We start from the raw sequence: 14,916 nt of genomic DNA, 5'->3' as shown, positions 1-14,916 counted from the left end.
CTTTATTCATCGTAACTCTTTCTTGTCCTAGAATTGCTCTTAAGTTATACTACCCTTAAGATGATAAACATTAGTATTGTACATACTCTATAAATGTTATAAGAAAAAAAGAAGAAAGAAAAGATCCCATACCACTCGTAAGTAATTTACAGCTTTTTAGGGAAGCATATCCTTTATTCTCTAGTACAGCAGTTCTCAAACTTTTGGTCTCAGGTACCCAAAGAGATTTCTTTGCGTTGGTTATATTTATCAATACTCCTCATGTTAGAAATTAAAATTAAGATTTTAAGCATGGGGATCCCTGGGTGGCGCAGCGGTTTGGCGCCTACCTTTGGCCCAGGGCGCGATCCTGGAGACCCGGGATCGAATCCCATGTCGGACTCCCGGTGCATGGAGCCTGCTTCTCCCTCTGCCTGTGTCTCTGCCCCCCCCCCTCTCTGTGACTATCATAAATAAATAAAAATTAAAAAAAATATTTTAAGTATGTATGTATTCATTTAAAAATAAGACCAAATATATTTTAACATAAAGAAATACTTTCTTTTTAAGATTTTTATTTATTTATCATGAGAGAGAGAGAGAGAGAGAGAGAGAGAGAGGCAGAGACACAGGCAGAGGGAGAAGCAGGCTCTATGCAGGGAGCCTGACATGGGACTCAATCCTGGGTCTCCAGGATCAGGCCCTGGGCTGAAGGCGGTGCTAAACTGCTGAGCCACCCGAGCTGCCCTACTTTATTTTTTAAAGATTTATTTACTTATATATTTGAGAAAGAGTGAGAAAGCAATGGGGAGGGGCAGAGGGAGAGGGAAATCCAGAGTCTTAAGCAGACTTCCATGCTGAGTGCAGATTTTAGGACCTGAGCCAAAACCAATAGTCTGGACACTCAAATGACTATGCCACCTAGGTGTCCCATAGATAAGATATTCTAAAGAAAAACAACTTTTTCAAAACAAAAAAGCAATGAGTGACCTTATTTTACATTTTTGCAAATAGCTTTAATGTATGGCTTAGTGGAAACTAGTTTGTAATATCTGCTTTCTACATTCAGTCTGTTTTAATACATTATTTTGGTTAAAGTGTATGAGAAAAATAAGGCCTTAACCAGATATATAATTGGAAAAGGAAGAGTATCTTCTTTTTTTTTTTTAAGATTTTATTTATTTCTTTGAGAGAAAGAGAGAGAGCACAAGCATGGGGAGCGGCAGAGGGAAAGGATGAAGCAGACTCACCCCTGAGCAGGGAGCCCACACAGGGCTTGATCCCAGGGCCCTGATATCCTGACCTGAGCCGAAGGCAGGCGCTTAACCAGCGGAGCCACCCAGGCTCCCCAAAGGAAGAGTATTTTAATAGCTTTTTCAGATGTTTATATTCTTTTTTGATACTACACCTACATTCAACAAGTAACAGTTTCTTAAAGGTTTGTTGCAGTAAGGAATCTCAAACAATATTAATGAATTTTTCTTACTCTGTTTCATTAAAATTCACTTTGGGTGGATCTTTTTACCATGCATAGTCACTTGGAAAACAATGGTTCACTGAGGTTTGCAAATCTTACAAATGTTGACATGACTCATTGTGCAATATCAGAAAATCATTTTCATTAATATTACCACTCACCTCATCAGAAATGTGTATTGGAAAACTTAAGCTTATAGTGTAGATACAAGGTTTCCAAAATTCTAATTTTTGCTTAAAAGATAGAAAGATAGAATTTTATCATTTGCAGCAAATACTCAGTTTTCCTTAAAGCAGTAGGTTCCCATCATTTTTTTTTTTTTTTTTTTTTTATTTATGATAGTCACAGAGAGAGAGAGAGAGAGAGAGAGGCAGAGACACAGGCAGAGGGAGAAGCAGGCTCCATGCACCGGGAGCCTGACGTGGGATTCGATCCCGGGTCTCCAGGATCGCGCCCTGGGCCAAAGGCAGGCGCTAAACTGCTGCGCCACCCAGGGATCCCCCATCATTTATTTTTAAGAACATGCTTACAGATATCCAACTTTGAATAATCATAGCTTATCTCTCAGTTGTTTCAAGTAAAAATGGTGTTTCATGGTAAACACATCTAATTCAGCTCTTTACTCAAACAGTTGTGTAAGTGCTTTTCCTTGGGATAATATTGAACCAGAATACAGTAGAAATGCTTTCTGTGTACTTCCCATTTTGTTGTACAGAATATTAAAAAGACATATTCAAAAGTTGAGATTTAATAAAATTATTTTAACTGCTTCATTAAGGACATTCTTTATTTTTAATTTAATTATTTTATTTATTTATTCATGAGAGGCACATAGAGAGAGACAGAGACATAGGCAGAGGGAGAAGCAGGCTCCCTGCAGGGAGCTTGATGTGGGACTCAATCCCAGGACCCCAGGATCATGACCTGAGCCAAAGGGAGACACTCAACTACTGAGCCACTCAGGTACCCCCTTCATTAAGGACATTCTTAGTGAAACTAGCTTTTTTTTCTTTTTCTGTGATTGTGTAGTAGTAAAGAGTACAGTAACTACTAATATAGTTGTGCCACCTTGATTCAGGATAAAGTAGCACGTTTTACCCACTGTTGTTTTTCCTTGTTAGTACCAATGTGAACCCAGTGAGAAGCCAAAAAATGTTTTATTATTTTTATAGAAAATAGTTTTGACCTTCATCTGCTGGAAGAGTCTCTGGGACCCTCCATGGCCCATGAGGCACACTTTGAGAACTGCTGCCCCATTAAACAAGACTGGATTCCTAGGAATTCTACGAGTTTATTCTTTTTTTTCCTCTCTTCTCTTAACAGTTTATTCTGTGGAAAGAATAAAGCAGAGTGGATCTCAGGCAGAGTTACCTTGTGGGTGCTGACTCCATGAGCGTTGATTGCTAAATGCAGAGGCCTTGAGCCCTTTTTTTCACATTTTGTAGAAAGATCTGCCAAGTCAGTTACTTAGCTCTTTTTCATCTGTTTTCCAGCTTCCAAAATTATGTTGCTATTGTCCCATGTCCTGCTCTTCTGTAGAAGCCTCTTTTTTTAAAGAAAATTATGTTGGGGTGCCCAGGTGGCTCAGTTGGTAAAGGTATCTGCCTTCAGTTTGGGTCATGACCTTGGGGTCCTGGGATTGAGCCCCATGTCAGATTTCCTGCTTAGCAGGGAGTCTGCTTGTCCCTTTCCCATTGTCCCTGCCCCTGCTTGTGTTCTCTCTCAAATACATAAGTAAAATCTTTAAAAAATAAAATTGTCATTTATTAATATAATAAAACAACATACTTTTATTTCATGATATAGAATATATAATTATACACTAGGGAGAATGCAAAGAATGATATGAAGATACCATCATTCATAAAGTGTCACAACTGGAAATTACTATAAAGATGAGGAAATAGCTTTCATCAAACTTTATTTTCTCCAAATAATAGAGTTATCTTACACAAAATAACACTTTGATTCTTACAAATGGCTTTTCTTTCATTACACTCATTCTCTTTTTTTCATGTGTCTGATCTAAACCTACAGAGTTTAAAATCAGACTTTTGTTCCTGGTCCTTTTGATAGTGTTATTTTTTTTCCCATTTTATTCATGATTTCATATGTACTTTGGGGCTTAAATTATTATGAATAGACTAAGGTATATGAGTAATGAGAATGAACTTGATCTGCATTATCTGTGTTCTTAGAGTGCTCAGGGGTTTCATCCACAGCCCATTGAGCCTTTACTTATCACTTCCTGTGGTGAGTGCTGAGATGTACCTTTAGGTTTATAAATTTTTAATATATCAGTTAGGAATCAGTCCTCCTTTATACAATGACCAACCTATATAGCCTCTGGATTTTACTATTACTTTGTTTCTCCCAGGTGTGTACAATGTTTTTACATCCCATGATTATTTAATGGTTTAGCTTCCATTGTTTATGCCTTTTTTAAAAAGATTTTTCGGGGGGCAACTGAGTGATGCAGTCCCTTGGGTATCCAAATCTTGGTTTTGCTCTGGTTGTACTCTCAGGATCCTGAATTCAAGCCCCAAATTAGGCTCCCACTCTGCATGGACTCTGCTTGAGACTCTCTCCCTCTGCCTTGCTACCCCCCTGCGCCATGTAGGTAGGTAGGTAAATTAGATAGATTAGATAGTTTTTTCCCCCTTCCCTTTTAGTATAGTTTCAAGAGGTAATAATATTAGATAAATGTGTTCAATCCATCATTTTAACCTAAAACTGTTGAATAAATTTAGAATAACATTTATTGGGGCACCTGGGTGGCTCAGTGGGTTAGGCATCTGCCTTTGGCTCTGGCCATGGTCTCAGGGTCCTGGGATCAAGCCCCACATTGGGCTCCCTGCTCAGGGGGTAGTCTGCTTGTCCTTCCCTCTCTGCTCCTCTCCCTGTTCTCTCTTCCCCTTCTCAAATAAATAAGACTTTATTTTTTTTTTGTTTTTTTTTTTAAATAAAACTTTAAAATAACATTTATTTATGAAACTTTTTCATTCTACATATGAAAATTTAAAATAATTCGATAGAGACTTAAAATTATATTTGTTCACATATTATTTGTTGTATCTTTGATACAACCCTGTATAATATTTACATGAAAATAGATATCAGTAAATGTTTTAGCAATTTAGGATTATTGATGTAAGAGTTAAGAGACCTAGATCTTAAGGGCCTGGCTCAGTCAGTTAAGCATCTGCCTTTGGCTCAAGTCATGATCTCACCATCCTAGGATGGGAGCCTTCTGTCAGACTCCACACTCAGCAGGGAGTCTACTTCTCCCTCTATCCTTCTATCCTCCCTCCTACTCATGTGCTTGAACACTCTCTTTCTCAAGTAAAATCTTAAAGAGAGACCTAGATATTAATTTGAACTCTTTCTCCCATCAGCTTTGCTTTCCTAAACAAAGTACTTTGTCTTTCTAAAATGCAGTTTCTTCATAATGGAGGCAGTAATACCTAGTGAATAGGATTGTTGGTCTATTTAATCTGTCTTGATCTATTACAGAATTTGGCATGCTGTAGCCATTAAGTATTTTTTCTTTCAGTCTCTCCTGCCTGCCTTCCCTTCCCTTTTAGTCTGCATTTGTCACATGTAGCTTCTCTAGACATTGAATTTTTTTTTTTAAAGATTTTATTTATTCATGAGGGACACAGAGAGAGGGGCAGCAATATAGGCAGAGTGCAAAACTTGATTTCAGGATTCTGGGATCACAACCGGAGCCAAAGGCAGCAGCTCAACCCTGAACCACCCAGATGCCGCTAGACCTTGAATTTTTTGTTTAAATAAGATGGTTGTGGGGGATCCCTGGGTGGCGCAGCAGTTTGGCGCTTGCCTTTGGCCCAGGGCGCGATCCTGGAGACCCGGGATCGAATCCCACATCGGGCTCCCGGTGCATGGAGCCTGCTTCTCCCTCTGCCTGTGTCTCTGCCTCTCTCTCTCTCTCTGTGACTATCATAAGTAAATAAAAAAAAAAAAAAAAAAAAAAAAGATGGTTGTGGTCCCTTTAAATAATCCTTCTACAACTTAACGTAAGTAGTGAGAAAGTATACTGTAGGTATAATGAAGATAATTGGATATGTAAGTCTCAAAAGGGAGAAGGGGCTAGAAATGTAGATTTGGGTATCATCAGAAAGTTGATGAGTTTATGAGACTGTCTAGGAACATAGCAGATTATGATAATTTGAAATATAAAGCATATGATACTTCATGATTTCTTCTCGTCACGTTTATGTAAGTACAACCAAGATATGTAATGTTCAGTAGTGATTAATGTAATTATTTTGATTTCTATGACATTTGTTTAAACTTTAAAATTCACAGGTTGCCTATGGCCAAGTTCTTGGAGTTATTGGATATTCACTACTTCCTCTCATTGTAATAGCTCCTATACTTTTGGTGGTTGGATCATTTGAAGTGGTGTCTACTCTTATAAAAGTAAGTAGAATGATCATTGTTTTCCAGGAACAAAAGTTTACTAGTTATCTACCTAAAGCATTGTAACTATCAAACATTTTTAAGTGTTTTGGGACAGTGATCTCACTCATTGTTTTTGCCAGTTGTATTTCTTTTATTTTCCCATTTTAATTGCCAGAAATATATTGTATGTTGGAGGGGGGTAGTAAAAAACAAAGAGCAAATAAGACTACAGGATATTACACTCAGATAATTTTTTTAAGATTGAATTTTTATTTTCTTTGTAATACAACTTCACATGACTTAGATTTTGTGGGAGATACTTATTTTAAATTTTACTGGGCATTTATTTAATAACTTGCTCCTATTTGAATAATAACTTCATTATCAAATTTCATAGACATGTTGTAAAAAATTGGCTTTTCTGTATTGCAGAGATTGGAATTTCTCCATTCTGTGTTAAATTTACATTAACATATGTGCCTATATTAAACATTTACTGATAATATTAAGTACTAATAAGTAGTAAAATAAATTCAATTTTGGTATTTATTAATTTTGAACAACTTTGAGAAATAAATGTTATATGTATGTATATTACACAATGAATGTAATTCTTTTCTTTGTGAAAAAATATAGACTTTCTTAAAACCACCACTTTCAGAACTGCCATTATGTAGCCTTCACATTAAAGTATTATTTGTTTTTAAGTAGAACCACTTAATTTTTATGACATTTCGTTTTATTTAAAGTTGATTACTAATTTTAATATAAAAGAAATGAGGGAACCCTGGGTGGCGCAGCGGTTTAGCGCCTGCCTTTGGCCCAGGGCGCTATCCTGGAGACCCAGGATCGAGTCCCACATCGGGCTCCTGGTGCATGGAGCCTGCTTCTCCTTCTGCCTATGTCTCTGCCTCTCTCTCTCTCTCTGATGACTATCATAAATAAATAAAAATTAAAAAAAAAAAGAAATGATTCTTTTAGTATTGAGTACTTACAGGCTAATACTAACATATAAGCATTCGGTATTGAGAAGAGTATGGATTTTGGAACTAGTCAGTTCTAAATTCAAATTCTGATTGTTCCCCTTACTTGCTGCCTGTCTTGGGGAGAGATCTTTTCTTATACACCCCTGCAAATTGGAAAGCTTGACAACTATTTTTTAAGATGTGTTAGCTAGGTGGTAAAGTATATATACTTGATAACAGAGTAGGCACACAAGAATATTTTGAGAACATCTTTGTATGCTAGAACTGCTTGAATACTTTAGAGACTAAGTAGAAATCATTCTTTCCTCTCTATTCTAATCCTAAAGTTGTTTTTTGTTTTTAATTGGCATTATTAGCACTTAGTTTAAAAGTCTTGCAGTGCAGAAGCTAGCTCCATTGCTGGCATTTAATTATCTAGTGAACATACCACTTTACTGAATCATTCAGGATCCTTCCTGTTTGTGTGTTATTTTAACTTGGGTTAAAGCCTATTTGAGTATTTCTGAGACTACTCCCAAAATTGCTAAAACTGTGTGTCCTCTGGTCACTTTTAGTAATCGAGTTTAGCTGAAACTAATGTATTTTTATAAAATGGCAAAGTCTTTTACATTGTTAAAAATTTAGGATACAATTGTTTTAAACTTCAGATTTTTCTCTGCCAATTTTTTCCTAATCGTTTAATCTTCTTTGTATAGTGAGCTATTATATGTTTGAGATTTGTTTTGTTGAGAAATATGTTACAAAACCCTTGTCATTTAAATCTAGCATTAGAATACAGTACTGTTTTTTTAACATTAAATCTCTATAACTCTTACCAACCTTTAATCATTTATTTATAACAAAAAATATATGACATACAAATGCAGTTTGATCGTAATCTTACATATTTCCCTATACTTTTCTGAAAGTTTAAAATGTTTTGTAGTTTATTTTAATTTAAAAAGCACAATAGAAAATTGGACCATCTCAAATATATTTTCAGTCTGCCAGTGTTTATTTTTGACCTCTCTACCAGTGGTTCTCAAGTGATTTTGTCACCTGAGGACATTTGGCCATTTCTGGAGACTTCTTTGGGTATCACAAATGGGTTAGGAGTGGAATCGTATTAGTAGTATGTAGTAGGTAGAGAGGCCAGAGATACTGCCAAAATCCTACAATGCACAGTACAGCTTCTCACAACAATTATTCAGCCCGCAAATGACAATAGTGAGAGATTGAGAAATCCTACCCTGTGCCAAGTCTTTTTCCATCATACTTTCCTTGTTTTTTGCCTTTGAAGTTCTTCCTTTCATTTTACTTTATATAAAATGCTGTTAAGTGTCTATATCAATGAGTACTATATAATATTCCAGGGAAATAATTTAAGTTTAGGTATGTGTATAATCAGAAAACCAAGGTACATTTTATTTAATTAAACTCTTGACCAAATATTATTTTTTCTTTTAACACTGTACTTTTACCAATTCATGAGAAAATGCTGTTAATACTTAATAAACATTGTCTAAAATTTTCACTTAGTCTGTTTTCCTACTTCTTAGAAGAAGAAACAGGAAAAGGTTTACTTTGTAATGATCAATTCATTTTCTTTCAGCAGTCAAATTTCTTTAAGCAATTGGCCAAAAGTTTCCTTATCTTAAATCACCAGGGACACTGTTAAAAAGAATGATAACAAGACCCTTCCCTTAGTGATTTTGATTCAGCGGAGCTAGAATGAATCCCAGGATTCTCATTTTGTTTTGTTTTTAAGATTTTATTTTTAAGTAATCTCCACAACCAATGTGGGGCTCAGACTTACAATCCTGAGATCAAGAGTCTCATGCTCTGACAACTGAGCCAGCCAGGCACCCCTCAGGATTCTCTCTCTTTAATAGGCAAGGGATTCCTATGATTAGACAGGTTTGATAACAAAAGACTTCATTTGCATAAGACCAAGGAACAGAGCAAGGAAAAACATTCTTAAATTTTAAACATTCTTTAATTTTAAACATTCTCAATAAGTTTTACTGTTTATCACAATTGGTTGTCACGGTTATTTTAAGAAAATATCGTAAATGTTATTTTATTCTCTGATACCTAAAATGTTAATTGACTTGCTAATATGCTGCCTTTTGTCTTTTTTGTTTGTTTTTTTAAAGCTGTTTGGTGTATTTTGGGCTGCCTACAGCGCTGCTTCATTGTTAGTGGGTGAAGAATTCAAGACCAAAAAGCCTCTCCTGATTTATCCAATCTTTTTACTATACATTTATTTTTTGTCTTTATATACTGGGGTGTGATCTAAGTCATACATGGGTAGAAAAAGACAATATTAAACTTGTGTGTAGTCTGGGAATTCTTGCTGAGATGATTGAAGAAAACCTGTTGCTGGTAAAATTTTACATGTTCCACATGTAAAGGCAGGTTTGAGGTCTTTTTAAAACCATACTTTTTTGTATTTAATTAAATAAGCATTTGCAGTTACCTGAATTTTTTTTGGTCAGAATTCCAAATTCTGTTTGATTCTTCATATTCCAGTGAATAAAATATAAAAGCATTGTGTTTTTAAGGTTGTGTCAATATTCACCTAAAAACTTGTGCCAAAAACACCTGGAATGGTAATTATATTTCATTCAAAGGGTAAATATGGCAGCATCCTGATAATCTAAAAGTGCAATTTTTTTTAAAGGGTTTTCTCCTGCATCGCAGATCCTGTAGATATATATTTATATTTATACATATATATTTATGAAATAATTCTTATTATCCACAAAATATATTTCTGAATAGCCTAAAAGTTAAGATATTTTAAATCTGATGCTTAACCATTAATTTGGCCATTCTTTTTATTTATAAATTCAAATTGTTTTTTAAATTGTATATAATTTTAAAAATCTCGTATGTGCTTCAGTATGTCCTTATTAAGCTCTAATAACAACTAAAACTAATTTTAACAATTGCTGATACAGATTTGGTTTGCTTGGGTGTGCTTTGAAAAACCATTTTTGAATACCTAAATACCTGATTTCAGTTTCGTTTATCTTTCTGACCAAAGCAACAGGAGGTATAATGGATATGGCATTATAAAAATTGTTAATATGTAGAAAAATAGTAGTATTTATAGCATCAATAAATATTTTTAAGTGGTACTTCTAAGTCATAAAAGTTGCTGGAAAGAGACTTTAAAATCTTGTCCTGAACAATGTTATATGAAGTAGAAAAAAATAAAATGCTTCCCAGCTGTGTGTTTTGTTTTATAACAACTTGTCCTGTATTACTAACATGTATCAGGTCCTCTAACAAATGTACAGTATTTGCTAAGGGAAATATTAAGAAATTTTGACTAGTGAAATTTTTATTCCAATTATTTCATAGACTGTAGGTGTACTTTGTAAAGTAGATAAAATATTTTATTGATGTCCATAAAATAGCAAATGCCTGATAACTATTAGCAAATTATTGTATTATCATTTCTGGTCTCAGCTGGAAGAGGTAACTGCTGTCTTAAATGTGCTAACATGACATGGCTATACCCATCCTTTAGTATGTATTCCTTTAGCAACTAACTATGTCGGGAAATATCCAGCAACTCTGAAACAAGTCTTCAAATTAGCAAGGTATCGAGCTCATCTCTCCTCCTTTCATCCCTCTCCCCCACATAAAAAAAAAAGAAAAGAAGAAAAGAAAAAGAAAAAAAAAAACCTGCAGGAAAACTATGAAGCTATCTTTGAGACAGGATAATGTGAAAATTACATATGATGATTTTCTTAAACAAGTTTAAGACAACAGATAGAAGCACCAGAGGGATAGAATTTCTAGAACCTAAAATAATATGAAATTGTGAGGAAAGATCAATAACTACAGAAGCAACAGCTATAAAATAAACATTTGTCACTTGTAAGGAATTCCTAAAGTAAGTACTTTGTTAAAGTGGATTATTATATTTAGTGTTCATTGTGTTGAACTTGGAATCTTCCCTAAGAAGCTGAGAAGTTGGTACCAGGGGGTACTATTTTATTTAAACAATAAGTCAAGGCATTTTGGGATCCATTCTATCAAAAAATGGTTTAATTTTTTTAAGCTATCATTTCTTTAAGGTGAAAAGTTTCATATGTGGATCATGTTTATTCTCTAATGATGTAAAATAAAATAAGATATTTGTGTTCTAAAATAGTATTTTAAAAATATTAGCATTTAATCCTGAGAACTACCCTGGTTAGGGTTTGTATAGATACAGTTTATAATGTTTCAAGCCCAACCAACATCTTTGTGTGCTAATGAGCAAAGCAGTTAAAATAGATTGTCAGTTTGGAAACATAATTTGTACATTTTTACAAGATACAGTACTATTAACCATAAGCTGACTTTGACAATGTCCTTTCCTTGAATTTTTATATAGTAATATTTTCTAAATGATATTAATTTTAAATCATAATTCCAACCTAATTACAGGTTCATTAGTATTTTTAAGATAGAATTAGCCATATTGTCTCTTCTAGAGTGTGTGTGTGTGTGTATTATCACCTTTAGTAATCGTGGTGAAAGTTAATCCTTAAAAGGAGAATTATGAGACATATTTACTTCTGTTTCAGATTGATTGTAAAATAATTGAAATTTTGATTAAAAATAAAAATCTATATAATTTGCATTGTATTAAAGACCACAAGTTAGATTTGTAAAGTTTTATGAACCATTATTAAACTTGCTTATTTCTAAGGTCTATAAGGCAGTTTTGTATATAATAATATGTGTTTCTAAAACTTCCCCAAATATTAAAATGCTAATGTAGAGTTTTAAATTAGTGAAAATTTGCATTAACTTAAAATAATGAGGTAGACAGTTTTGTTTATTGTTTAAAATTTAGTCAGATTTTTAAAAATTCCAATGTAATTAAACATTGGATAAAATAATGCCCTACAAACTAATAAACAGTATTTTTCATATTTGGCAAAACTAATTGAATATTTTAAGATGATTACTATTTATTTATCTTTTACATTTTTATGCATATTTTAGCTGGTTTTAGGCTTTAGGGAATTGTGACACATTTTTAAGTTTTGTTATAATATCTTCCATACAATACTGGTTTTGTTTTGTTTTAAGATTTTATTTTTAAGTAATCTCTACACCCAACATGGGGCTTGAACTCACAACCCTGAAATTAGGAGTCTCATGCTCTACAGGCACCTCTTGTACAATTCTTTTTTATTTTTCTTTTTTGTGGTTGGACAACCGCACATCAGAGGCTTGTGTTAATACAGTTCTTTCTGGTTGTATGGCCTGGCAGTCTGAAATAAGTTTTAATAGAGCTAAAAATCACCCTCAGCAATTCTCTGCTCTGATAACATAAAATAAGTGTTTTATCATCCTTTTTCATAAATGATTTCCTTAATGGAATCCATGTGTTGGATCTTACTTTATACTACATTTTAATTTCCCTTTAGAAACCGAATTACAATTTCTTCTTTATTTCTCATTTGTATGATTTCCTGGCAGTAGTTTGTATGTTTGAGAATCTGTTGCCTCTTTTTTAAGTAAATCCCAAAATAAGATTTTGACATCAGTAAAGGCTAGACATCCTTATATCTTTGAACTTCAAAGCATGATATTTTCTGAAGAAAGTTCCACTTGTGAATATATTTTCTTTGTAACAAACTGATATAAATTTTAGACCGTACTGTGTCTTTATGGAGGGTAGTGATTCTGAAAGAATTCTCTGTACAAGCCATATTATTAAACATGAAGTTTAAGATTAGGTTTCTCATTTGAAATTCTTTCAATATGCTCAGGTTGCAACTTAGAGGTTAATTAAAGGAAAGATTGTCAGGTTGATTAAGGGGTGCCTGGATGGTCAGTGAATTCAGTGTTCGACTCTTAATTTTGGTTCAGGTCATGATCTGAGGGTTGTGAGATTGAGGCCACATCAGGCTCCATGCTCAGCTGTGAGCCTGCTTGAGATTGTCTCCCTCTTCCCCTCCCTGCATGTGCTTTCTCTCTCCAATAAATAAATAAATTTTTTAATGGTATTATTAAAATAATTCCCAGTTTTATATTTTGTGTTGGTAGTAACCGTGGTTTTAACTTTTCTTAGTTTCAGTTTCAATTATTTTCAACTTATTTTCAGTTTTAGTATATACAAGTTTTAACTTTGAAAATATTTATAGAAACACTTGGGTGGCTCAGTGGTTAAGCATCTGCCTTCGGCTCAAGGCATGATCCTGGAGTCCCGGGATCGAGTCCCACATGGGGCTCCCTGCATGGAGCCTGCTTCTCCCTCTGCCTGTCTCTGCCTCTCCCTCTCTCTCTGTCTCTGTGTTGCTCATGAATAAATAAGTAAATAAAATATTTTAAAAAATATTTATAGTGTGCAGGTACTTGAAAAAAGTTCTTATATTCCTTCTGGACAGTTCGGTGGTATAAGTTAGAATTTAATAGGGAAAAATATTTTTTATAAAATATTTTGCATTTAACTTGTAATTAGAGCATGTGAAGGTTATTAATATAGTTGGAAATAAACTTTGCTACCTGTAATAATTTTGATAATTTTGTTAAATCAACACTTGGAATATAAGTAAATTATGTATATCAAGAACAGAAACCTTGGTTTTTCTACAGTATCTGCCACTTAGCGATTTTTATTAAAAACTGAACAAGCAAAAAAAGCTTACCAAAGTATTTATTCAGGATCAATTACACAGAATGACTGGTTATAGAGGAAATTTATCAGCTGGTGACAAAAAGAAAAAAGATAATATGAAAGTGGATTGGTGCTGTTCATATTAATAAGCACTCATTGTTGAAGGTAAATGATTGAAATTCCTTACTTTTGCTTGATTTTATAATGCCCCTACTCACTTTTGTGGAATTAATCAGTTGCTATGTGAAGTATCCCTTAAATAGTATGCATCATTTGATAATGAAACACTCCAGGATTTGTAATCCTTATGCAGAATTATTCTCTTGTTCATGATGATGGGCCTAGTTGCTAAGTCCCTCGTAAGTCAATCTTCTTTGCCCCATGGGACTTAGAACAATTTTTTTGCTTAATAAAATTTTACTTTTAAAGGATGGTAAGAACAAGACATTCAGAAGAAACAGCATTTAAATTAGGTACCGTGAATGTGAAGAGATGATAGATATTCATCAACTATTTATTGACCCCTTTGTATGTGGTGGGCACTGTGCTAGGTGCAAGGATACATTGATATATAAAAACCACACATGTACACCCTAACTTTAATGAGCCAGTATTGTTGGAGAGATAGCCAGTTAGTTTTACAAGTTGTAAAACAATGGCAAGACATGCAGAAATAAGTATAAATCTGGGGTATCAAGATAATGTATAATTGAAAAAAAATGAAAAAAGCCTTCCCTTAGGCAATGATGATTAAGCTAAAATCTTGGGGATAAGTAAAAGTTAAGTAGGCAGAAATAGGAGGGAGGACTAACCAGGCAGAGGGAATAGTGGATACGTAGAAGGAAATGAAAACACGTTTGGCTGAAGTTGAGTAGTTCATGAAATTGAACAGGTTAAGTTGGCAGCTGTCCATACCTGACATTCTAAGCTGTTTTCTTTGTCAGGACTACAGTATCAGAAATGTGTTTTTAATATTAAAAGCTAATATATACAATTCTAGACCTATACCCAACAGATATGGTTGTACATATGCCACAAGAGACATGTGCATAGTAACATGATTCATAATAGCCAAAAATTGGAAATAGCATGTCTATCAACATAGAGTGGATAAATAGGTATAATCCAGTGGAATGTTATGCAATGAAAATGCATGAATGACTGGAGCCATAAGTAAGAACATGGAGAGCATTATGAGTGAAAGCAGAAGCCAAAGAACTTCTGTATTACTACATTTATATGAAGTTCAAACACAGGCAGTATTAAGCAATAGTGTTTAGAGATACTTACTGAGGTACAAAGTCTTTTTAAAGCAGCGTTAATGAGGTATATACTGCATGCCACAAAGTACATCCATCATAAGTATACAGTAATATATACATAAGTATACAGATAGTTTTTAGTAAGTTTGTATAGTTGTAGAACTGCTACCACAATCC

General features: G+C 34.0%; 1 protein-coding gene across 1 annotated transcript in view; it reads left to right on the top strand.

Moving 5' to 3' along the window:
• Positions 1 to 12,663, top strand: part of YIPF4 (Yip1 domain family member 4) — a 30,739-nt gene extending 18,076 nt beyond the window's left edge. Inside the window, exons 5-6 of the mRNA XM_041756621.1 lie at positions 5,786 to 5,899; positions 9,003 to 12,663. Of these exons, the coding sequence (XP_041612555.1) occupies positions 5,786 to 5,899; positions 9,003 to 9,140 (252 nt within the window). The 3' untranslated portion in view covers positions 9,141 to 12,663. The remainder of the gene's footprint in view (positions 1 to 5,785; positions 5,900 to 9,002) is intronic.
• The last annotated feature ends 2,253 nt before the right edge of the window (positions 12,664 to 14,916 follow it).

Source organism: Vulpes lagopus, chromosome 5, assembly GCF_018345385.1.
Source record: "Vulpes lagopus strain Blue_001 chromosome 5, ASM1834538v1, whole genome shotgun sequence".
NCBI classification, from domain to species: Eukaryota; Metazoa; Chordata; class Mammalia; order Carnivora; family Canidae; genus Vulpes; species Vulpes lagopus.
This window is presented reverse-complemented; position numbering and strand designations above follow the sequence as displayed.